This window comes from Drosophila suzukii, chromosome 2L (assembly GCF_043229965.1).
Source record: "Drosophila suzukii chromosome 2L, CBGP_Dsuzu_IsoJpt1.0, whole genome shotgun sequence".
Lineage (NCBI taxonomy): Eukaryota > Metazoa > Arthropoda > Insecta > Diptera > Drosophilidae > Drosophila > Drosophila suzukii.
This window is the reverse complement of record NC_092080.1, coordinates 26,586,621-26,597,355: the sequence shown is the minus strand read 5'-3', so window position 1 is coordinate 26,597,355 and position 10,735 is coordinate 26,586,621. Positions and strand designations below refer to the sequence as shown.

Sequence of the window (10,735 nt, the reverse complement as noted above, 5' to 3'; positions counted from 1 at the left end):
CTTTCTGTATGATATATTGTCTAAATCCAAAAGAGATTAATCCGACGCAACGGCATTTAATATATGTATTTCAATTCCGTTACTTGTGCCCGACAATATTCCAGTTTCCTTTGCCCACAATTGTACACTTGAAACAATTCCAGTAGATATTTCAGTGCTACTATTCAACTGCAATATTTCTCAAAAATATTTTCAATTCCAATTGTGTGTAAAATATAACTCAGCCACAGTAAAAAATTCCGGATCATAAGATTTTTCCTTAAGATTTGCACTCTTTAGTTTTTACTGTGTTCCAGCTGCGTGTGTATATTTACATAAATATTCTAATACAGTCCACTCTAACTACTCTTTATAATACAGTCCACTCCAACCACTTTTCTCGACCTACAAATACGGCTAAACTATTTATAATATTAAAAACAAAATTACAATATCCACAAAGTTACTCCAGCAAATCGTTTGCAATTTAGTTGTGCAGGTGACAAACAAACGCACCGACGAAGTCTTTCCAATTCCCGCAACGTTATTCCGCTATTCGCACCCCACATATGTACATATGTACAGTGTACATACATACGTATATCGATATTTTCGCCAGTGCACAGTGGGTCAAGAACTCACAATAAATGTTCCTTCCAAACATAAAATATTAAAGTCCGTAATTCTTTACATAAGTCCGACCATCCGATATAATAAATATTTATTGACTCTGCCTATCCGACAGTGTGACCGTATATATTTACAATCTTGATTGGTTCCTAAATTCCAATTGGATTTAAGCCCGTTTCCTTACTGAATTAAAATTATAAATTATTTTACGTCATGGCAACATCAGTAAAATCCGCTTTAACCCGATTTATGGCCACATTTGACTGTCTGATCCACTTTGAGGCCACTGTGAACGCTTCAGGTGCTCCTACCCCAACGTCGCGATCACCTCAATTCCTTGTGGCAAACGGTAAAGGCAGCATACGACATATGCTCCGACTGCATTATAGCTGCAGGCAAGAGCGCCGCAGACACAAAATCCATACTAAAGTCCAAGTATTACCAAACGTACTCCACTTATGAAATATTTGCCGCGCATCTGATGGAACAAATCCAAAAAGGGTCCTCCCAAATACCTCAAGCTCCAGTAACTCCGTCCCAAAATTCCACGTCTTATGGCTGTCGGCTCCCTCCCATCGACACAGATGTTTTCTCTGGCGATCATCTTCGCTGGCCGACTTTCCGGGACCTTTTCACGGCAATATACATAGACAATCCGAGTCTAACGCCCGTTGAAAAATTATACCACTTAAATTCAAAAACAAGTGGCGAAGCTCATTCCATAGTTTCAAGATCCCCACTCACCAATGATGGCTTTCGCTTAGCCTGGAACAACTTAACTGAGCGTTTCAAAAGTAAGCGATTGCAGGTGAACAGTCACCTGAAAACACTTTTCAATGTGCAATCCATAGCACAGGAGTCGGGAGCAGCCTTAAAGGAACTTCAACGCACTTTTCAAGGTTACTTAACTTCCTTAAAATTTTCCGGTGTTAATATTGAGAATTGGGACCCTATCCTGGTTTATATGTGCTCGACAAAACTACCAAAGCTCACTCTCTCATTATGGGAGCAATCCATCCAAAATAAAGCCGAAATTCCTACGTGGCTTGAGCTTGATTCCTATTTGACAGAGCGCCATCGAACTCTTGAGGCCGTCGATAGCTTCCGATCTGCCAATTTCCACCACGTCCAGTCCAAAGACACAAATCGAGTGGCAGAATTTCCAAAAATAAATTCCTTCAACACAAGGTTAGTTCCGATACCCAAGGGCTGCGATCTGTGTTCCAAGAAGAACCACACCGTGCGTATATGTCCACGCTTCTTACAGATGACGGTAGACGATCGCCTAGCCTATATTCAAAGAAAGCAGTTGTGCTCCAATTGCTTTGCAAGCAGCCATAATTCCGGGATTGCACAAGCGCTCACAACTGTCTCACTTGCCAAGATCGGCATCACACATTGCTGCATCGAAACAGCGGTCCTAATACTCCGCCGATTCCATCCGACCCTCCAAGGCCAGTATCCATACCCAGCCTTGGATGGCAGACGTACTCGAGGTATTAAGGGTATACAAGCTTCGGCTTGCCGAAGTTAACTTTCTTTCTTGTTTTTAACATATAACCTTCAACGCTTGGAAATAACATTTTTTAATTAGTTTTGAATTTCGCATTTCATTTTATCAAAATCGGATGACTATATAATATAGCTGCCATAGGAACGATCGAAAAATTGGTTGAAAAATAATATGAAACAAATTATAGCTGCGGTGTTTTTTAACATATAACCTCATACGCTTGGAAATAAAATTTTTTAAGTTCTGAATTTCGAATTTCATTTTATCAAAATCGGACGACTATATCATATAGCTGTCATAGGAACCATCGAAAAATTGGTGGGAAAATAATATAAAACAAACTATTGCTTCGGTGTTTTCTGACATATATACTATTGGGAATATCATTTTTTGTATTTTTAAATTTAATAAAGATAACTGCAAGGGTATACAAGCTTCGGCTTGCCGAAGTTACCTTCCTTTCTTGTTCAAGCATGAAAACTGTAGAGTCCATAGTTTTGGACGGTTTGTGAGCGTGACGTGTTCTATAAATTCTCTATCTTTGATAGTTTCCGAGATATCCGCATACATATATATTATATTTTGACATTTGTGGGTTGTTTGTGGCCCTTAGAGTGGGCGTGGCACCCTTTTTCAGGTCAGTTGATAGGTATTCATTTTTTTAACACAAAAACTGTAGGAGCCACACTTAAAAGCTGCTTGTAGGCGTAAGATCAGTCGTGGCATAATCTCTTAACAAACTTGAGCTGCGTACGAAGATAAAGAATCTAAATCTGAAATTTTAACCCTCTAGCTTTTATAGTTTCCGAGATCATGGCTAGATAGAGTCGGCAATTGATTCAGATCAAGAATGTATATACTTTATGAGGTCGTAGACGCTTCTTTCTTCCTGTTACATACTTTACCCCGACTACAATATGCCCTTGTACTCTACAAGGATCGGGTATAATAATGCAATATATATCAGCCCTGTTCCCGTTTTTCTTCGGAATTCTTAGATCTGTTTCAAGACTCACTTTCGAAAGAACTGCACGGATTTGAATTTCCCTCTGTTGTTATTCTGTAAACTTCTAGAGATGTTAGGGATTCTTTTAGCGAAGTGATACCCCCACTTTAACTCAAAAGTCTGTGTGGCGCCCACATTTTTGAAGATTGTCCAATTAAAATTGATTATATTGATCATATATACCAATAACACTAGCTTACAGCCAAAATAATAGTTATCTTTTTTTCTTCGGTATGTGATACAAATAAATAAAAATATATAATATACTCGTATATATAACTCGGTCGACTGTAGCATGCAGCTGCTATATCGGATAATTAATGGAAAAATAATATGAAAATAACTATAGCGTCATTATTTGCATTTTTACACCCTTGCAGAGGGTTTAACGATTTTAGTCAGAAGTTTGCAAAGCAGTGAAGGAAACGTTTCCGACGCCAGAAAGTATTTATTCTTGATCAGCATCACTAGACGAATTGATCTAGCCATGTTCCGACCCCATAAAGTATATATATTCTTGATCAGCATTACTAGACGAATCGCTCTAGCCATGTTCTGTCCGTATGTCCATATGCCCGTCTGTCCATTCTCTGTCAACTAGTCTCTCAGTTTTAAAGCTATCGGGATGATACCTTCCCAAAGACTTATTTCCATTGCAGCTAGTGAGAATGAGCCGCCATAGAAACGATCGGATAATTAACGTCAAATCAATACATAAACCGTTATATTTCGTTTTCGGTAGACATACACGTTAGTTAGTTAAAAATGAAACATTATCTTAAAAACTGTGTAATTATTTTTTAGTTTTCGTCTAGCACCCACATTTTTCAATATTGAGTGTTTGTTATACCCGTTACTCGTAGAGTAAAAGAGTATACTAGATTCGTCGGAAAGTATGTAACAGGCAGAAGGAAGCGTTTCCGACCCCATAAAGTATATATATTCTTGATCAGGATCACTAGCCGAGTCGATCTAGCCATGTCCGTCTGTCCGTATGAACGCTGAGATCTCGGTCGAGGTACTCGACATAGTCGAGGTACTCGACTATAGCGTTCTTTCTTGTTTTAATTATTAATGCCATCTATCTATGGTATGGACAATAGCGTTCTCTCTTGTTTATTCTTCCCTCGCGAAATCCGGTATTTTTTCTGGTGTTTCCTTAGCCGCCTATTTGCCTCCCGCTCACTCCTATGGTTAGCTCGCGGTTTTCCTCGAGTACAGAAGAACTTTTGACTATTTTACAATTTACAATCTAATAGTTTCAGGGATATCAAAATTGTGAACCAAAAAACGGTGTTCGGCTTGTAAAAGAACGGCCCATAACTTTATAGGTTCGGAAACGTTTGTCGTATAATAAATTTTCGTCGCAAAAATTGATATCACAACTTTTTGTTTGTTGTCCTCACTAGATTTTTACCTCGTAAGAGGTGCTTTTGTTGAATATCAGAAGTTTTTGTTTTAAACGTTAATCTACTACATCCTAAAAATTTTAGAATTGTAGATTCTTATATAGGAACTGTTTATGACAATTTTAATTTCCATGACCCTAAAATAGCGTTTGGATACGCACATACGAAATTCAATGTTGTCCAAAGTTGAGGAATCACAAGGGATATACAGTTTAAAGTTCTCTCCCAAATCGATTTGAAAAATAAAAAATTACTAAAAACCCAAAATAAAAAGCATCTAATTTTTAAACGAAGGTATTTAGACTAATCATGTTAGGAAGGCGTAGACAGTATTCCAATACACCTTTTCAACGAAACATATCACAAGCATGAATCTTAAGAAATTCACAAGTTACGGGTGTACGAAATTTAGCTATTTATAGCTGTTTTCCCGCCAAGCGAGCAAGGCATGCAAATTCTAGAGATTCCTGCGCAGCGTTAGTTTGCTTCCCCATTGTACCACGCCCACTCTAACGCCCACATACCGCCCAAAAATTTTTTGTTAGAAGGAAAATTTTCCTTTTTAACAACCTATGCACGAATGTGACATTAACTTGCTTATTTTAAAAAGAATTAGATCTTATATTTTATGACGAATTAAAAAAATGGTCTCAGTAGAAGAGATTTTATATATTTTATATTATGTTTTATAAAATTATAAAAAGTTATTGTGTTTAACTCAAAAACCCCATTTAACCCCTTAAAAAAAAGTAATTTAAGCGTAAAAAACGTTTGTTTATTGATTGAAGGGCAATTGCCTTTATTAACTACCTGTGCTTGAAAAATACAATAACTTGCTTATTTTAAAAAGAATTTGATCTTATATTGTTCCATAGAGTAGTATAGTACTCTACTATTCCAATTCTGTTTTTTTCAAAAGTTTATTCAAAGTTTACTCGTGATCTGTATTAACTTACTCTTTTTAGAAACTATCGATAACTAAAATTCAAAGCATTCCAATTATTATTGGAACGACGGCCCTCCCCTGCTGTTAAGAACTTGGGAAATAATTTTCAAAGTTCCAAGAGGAACCAATGTACCACCTAACAGATGAATGATCATATAAAATGTTTATTAATTAGCCGCATGGCGCCTGATTATGCTTCAGACAGCATTTCCATATCGGACAATAGACTGTGCGAGGGCAGTCCGATAAGTACCCAGCCTCACCGCCCGATGGCGTCACTATCGCAAGAGAAATTTACTATCGTGTAGTACATTTTCGTAAACGGCTACTGTCGAAATTTCATCCGAATCGGACTCGTAGTTTGGTTTTGACTGCGTGTGGAATCGAGCGTGACCGCGAATTTTAGAAAAATGGAGAAAGAGCAATATCGGTCTGTGATCCGATTCTTTTTTTTTTAAGGGAAATCGCACGTCGGTTTTTGATGAGCCACGCCCAGGTGCCCCGAAAACGGCTACCACGGAGGATAACGTGACAAAAATTCACGATCTCGTATTGGCAGACCGCCGATTGAAGATACGCGAGATAGCTGAGACAGTAGGCATGTCAAAAGACCGCGTGGGTCATATCCTGCATGAAATTTTGGGTGCCGCGTTTGCTCACTAAGGACAACAAACGCAACCGTGAGACCACTTCAGAGCAGTCTTTGACGCTGTTTAAGCGCAATCCGAAGGAGTTTCTGCGTCATTTCGTGACCGTCGACGAAACATGGATCCACTGGCACACACCAGAGGCCAAGGAACAGTCGAAACAGTGGACTTCACCCGGCGAACCTGCTCCGAAGAAGGCGAAGACTGTCCCACCGTTTTTTGAGATTCACAAGGTGTGATCTACATCGACTACCTGGAGAAGGGCAAAACGGTCACAGGGCTGTACTATGCCGAATCATTGGGCCAATTCGCCGCTGAATTGCAGAAAATACGGCCCCATTTGGCGCAGAAAAAAGTGCTCTTCCATCATGAAAACGCACCGGCTCACACTTACGCCCTCGCCAAGGCCAAATTGGTCGAATTGGGCTACGAACTGCTACCCTATCCACCATGTTCTCCAGATTTGGCCCCGTGTACCTACTTTTTGTTTCCAAACTTGATAAAGTTACTCGTTGGACAGAAATTTGCGTCGAATGAGGAGGTCGTCGCCGTCACAGAGCCCTATTTTGCAGAGCTCGAGAAAACGTATTTTTCAGACATGTTAAAGAAGTTGGAGCATCGCTGGGTCAAGTGTATTTTCACTTTTTCAAAATTTTCGTTTTTCTTTTAGGGGCTAAGTACTCATCGGGCCACCCTCGTACATCAATCCATCGACCGGTCGATATATCCAGAACCGACAATACTCAACAAAGTACACTCAGGGAAAAACGCCGTGCTTAAAAGAAGTACAAACAGCCTTGACTTAAGAACGATATAATGCTGAACTTTTTGAGAACGTTCGTACTGAAAAATTCTTAAATTGAGTACAATTTGGATTCAAATATGATCAAGCAGAAAAAATTCTTAAATTAAGTACAGAAGTATTCAAATTAAGACTAATAATATTTAGTTCAAGACCGAATAGAACTTGATAATAGCACAAACATTGTTTGGCACGTTTATTTGAAAAAAAAATTAAGTTCTGGTTAAAAAATTTAGGACAGGTAATAACTGGAAACATCCTTATATACTTGCAATTAATTCAATACGGTAAAAAAATATTAATTTTTCTCAAAGGGTGTAAAAATCTTCTTCTTCGATAAAGGGTACGATTAGACTATCAAATTATTTGATTTAAACAAAGTTACATACATTTATGGCTAGCATTTTGAAATGCCAATTTAAAAAGATTTTTTTCATTTTAATGAATGTTAAATTTTAATCGGCTGACCGTAGCTTTTGGATTTATTGACGTTCTCGCCGTTCTTTCTAAAATCGTGGAACGGTCACACTTGTCTTAGAAGCGTCGCAATTGAACCAAGCGTTTTCGCGGCATTGTGAATAAAATTGAAGTGAACATACAACATACATAAGTGATACAAAAAAGGATCAAAATGGCTAAAGAAGAATGTGGAGAGGATCCTCTATATAAACTTTTAAAAAAGATGGAAATTGAGGAAGTGCATACATTTCTAACAGGTAAGAAAAGCACTCGTTTTTTGGTGCAATTGTAATATTAATATATAGCGGTAAAACATTGTGTGTGTGTATATACATATGTGTACGTGTGTACTTTTTGTGATTCAGAAACGCATTCCTGCCGTTTTTGCTTTATAAATTATAATATATGTCTAAACTTTAAGTATGTATATAAAATGTACATAAATACGTTTGTAAACAAGTGTACATACATATGTACATACATAATTTTGCCGATATTCGGCGACATTCTGTTTATGCATAAACAGAATGTCGCCGAATATCGGCAAAATTATGTATGTACATATGTATGTACACTTGTTTGTACGTATGCTCTTTTTACGCGTGAAACACGTCCTTACAGTTATTTGTGAAAGAAACCCATTACAGAATTTCTGAGATTCTGGAAATGTTATTACCGCTTATTACAAACGTATTTATGTACATTTTATATACATATTTAAAGTTAAGACATATTTTATAATTTATAAAACAAGTAGGGCAGGAATGCGTTTCTGAATCACAAAAAGTACACACGTACACATATGTATATACACACACACAATGTTTTACCGCTATATATGAATATTATGTATTACCATTCCGTCTCTTATAGCTTAGTTGAGACGCCAGCTAATAATATGTGTATGTTCATAAACTTTAACTCCCTTGTCAATATCATCAATTAAACCTATATTTTTACTTTACTTACATATTTACATAAATTTAATTATTTATGCGCATCAACTTAGCTGCAAAAGTAAACATCGAGCAGCTAAAATACATGAACGCTGATGACATTAAGGAGGCAGTGCCTCCATTAGGTCTGCGCATAGAGTTTAGACAAAAACTCTTCAGATGGAAGGAGTCTGAGGTACGTTATTAGCAAAATAGTACATGAATACGGTTTAAAGTATTTTAAATTTGTAGGGTGGAGATGAATACCAAATTTCGCCACTGCCCTCCATTGTCAAACCAGACGTCAAGGCTCCCCTAAAGTTCATTTTGAATAAAAGCTTGCACTCCTTACTTAATGAGTCTCGAAAGGGCATGAAGATTTTGGAACATGAAGAAACTCATCATTATCTTCCCCAAATGCATCGGGACGAACTTATTTCTATTATAATAGAAGAGACCATGCTCGAAAATATTACGATTAGCGTTCCAGATTTCCAAACCTTGCTAGAAGCCAGATAAACGTTAAGGTAAAAACATAATGCTGTAAATAATTTGACTTGCTTTTCTAATTTATGTTTGTATAGGATTACTGTTTTATACCTCGAATGGGTAGAGGCAATCCTGCAGGAAAACTGTATTCAAAATATAGGAACCGCCGCAGCCGCATAATGAAAAAGAAGAAGAGGTCTGTAGAACTTGTGATCTTCGAAGAGGATGATGCAGACATCTGCAAGGCATACAAGCTGACGCTTAGCCGTACATGTGACGATTGGGAGAGTGTACGCGATATGTGGAAGAAGACATACAAAATACGACAGGAAGACGTCACGGCTCTGAATAACTCTGATTTTTTTAAAGCTTGGAATAAATTTTCCCATGCAAAGGCGTACGAGCTGGTAAGAAAAAATATATATTTATTTTTATACCCTTGCAAAGGGTACATTGATTTCAGTCAGAAGCTTGCAACGCAGTGAAGGAGACGTTTCCGACCCCATAAAGTATATATATTCTTGATCAGCATCAAGTAGATCTAGCCATGTCCGCCTGTACGTCCGTTTCTAGTAACAATCCTTAAACATTTAACATGGTGTTACTAACATTGATTATTTCTTATAACTGCAAGGTTATACAAACTTCGGCTTGCCGAAGTTAACTTTTTTCTTGTGTTTAACATTTTATAAATATTTTTGTTTTTCAAGATTGATATTGATTTCGACCTTATGTATCCTGGAAAAGGTTTTCATTTGCTTTCAAAGTGGCAAGAATTTCGGCAAAAAATAATGTGTTATTGCGAAGACAACATCATTAATGAACATTGCAAAGCCCAACTCTTGCTTGTTAAGAACTGCACCAACATAGGTAAGCTTAACATTTCTTGTTATTTAATACCTAAGCATAGAAAAGTTTGTATTTATTTTGTGATTCACTGTTTTTATACTAATACTAATCATATTTAAACCCGCTTTTTTGACAAAGCGAATACTATACCTTTTATTGGTGTTATAAATATATATTAATAAACTATTCTAATATAACAGATGCCAAGGACTTCATAATCGCCACATTGCTGAATGCTGTTTTGCCCTCATCAGCCCGCTTCAAGAATGAAGATGAAAATGTACAAGGAAGGCTACAATACTGGACGCGCAGGAGAGTTTCGGGCTGAGACTAGTAACTATTAATGACTAAGATATTCAATTGGACCGAGTCATAAACAAGTATTACAGTTCGGGTCTTAAATTACAGCCTATTATTATTGTAGTTGGTCCTTTCGATTGTGAGATCAACTTATTATGTTGCCACACAAAACCCACATGTACATATATATAAGATTATAAGTTGTTTTAGTTATAAGGAAAATATTTTTGTTTTATGTAATGAAGTAGATTTAATTCGATTTGACAAACATTTTCATTCTTATGAAATCGGTTATCCAACCGACACATTTTGCATTTTAAACATTAATGAAATAACTACTCTTCCTTTGCGCTTATATACAATAAACAATGGAAAATCGTATCTTATATTTAAGTATATATAGAAACTATAAACATGTGAAATAAAATTTAAGCCAAAACAATTGCTTTTTAAGCGTATATAGAAAATGTAAAATAAAATGAATATCAAAACAATAGCTTCCTAAGCTTATGTAACAACTGTAAAATAAACATGTACAATAAAATGTAAACCAAAACAACAACTTCCTAAGCGTATAAAAGTTTCTGAAATTGAGTTTTACCATACCTTGTTTTAAGAATGGGGGATCCGGTTTTAAGAACTAACAGTTCTTTGGTCTGGCATGATGTGATCTTAATATAATAATTATTCCTGCTTAACTTAAAATGTATATTGTTTTAATTTAAAAATGAAATATTCTTGAACTTAGTATTTTTACTCTAGCTTCAAGAG

The 10,735-nt window shown here is 36.6% G+C and overlaps 1 protein-coding gene across 5 annotated transcripts; it reads left to right on the top strand.

The window, feature by feature from the left end:
• Positions 1-7,441: 7,441 nt before the first annotated feature.
• LOC108018844 (uncharacterized) lies at positions 7,442-10,526 on the top strand. Of its 5 annotated transcripts, none has more exons than XM_065866968.2 (6): positions 7,445-7,648; positions 8,401-8,522; positions 8,579-8,853; positions 8,911-9,222; positions 9,526-9,685; positions 9,865-10,526. In XM_065866968.2, exons 4-6 carry the CDS (start codon positions 8,932-8,934, stop codon positions 9,990-9,992), a joined length of 579 nt encoding a protein of 192 aa, XP_065723040.2. In that variant the 5' UTR covers positions 7,445-7,648; positions 8,401-8,522; positions 8,579-8,853; positions 8,911-8,931; the 3' UTR covers positions 9,993-10,526. The 5 variants fall into 5 exon arrangements, 2 of the variants coding, with proteins under 2 accessions (XP_065723041.2, XP_065723040.2); XR_011605929.1 differs by having other exon boundaries at positions 7,447-7,648; positions 9,563-9,685; XR_011605928.1 differs by having other exon boundaries at positions 7,447-7,648.
• Positions 10,527-10,735: the final 209 nt, after the last annotated feature.

What these genes read in the sequence shown, in the direction of transcription:
- LOC108018844 (XM_065866968.2), top strand. Translation starts at nt 8,932, where the DNA reads ATGGGTAGAGGCAATCCTGCAGGAAAACTGTATTCAAAATATAGGAAC. An exon ending in ATGCAAAGGCGTACGAGCTG is followed by an intron (nt 9,223 to 9,525) that starts GTAAGAAAAAAT and finishes TTGTTTTTCAAG; the next exon opens with ATTGATATTGATTTCGACCT. An exon ending in TAAGAACTGCACCAACATAG is followed by an intron (nt 9,686 to 9,864) that starts GTAAGCTTAACA and finishes CTAATATAACAG; the next exon opens with ATGCCAAGGACTTCATAATC.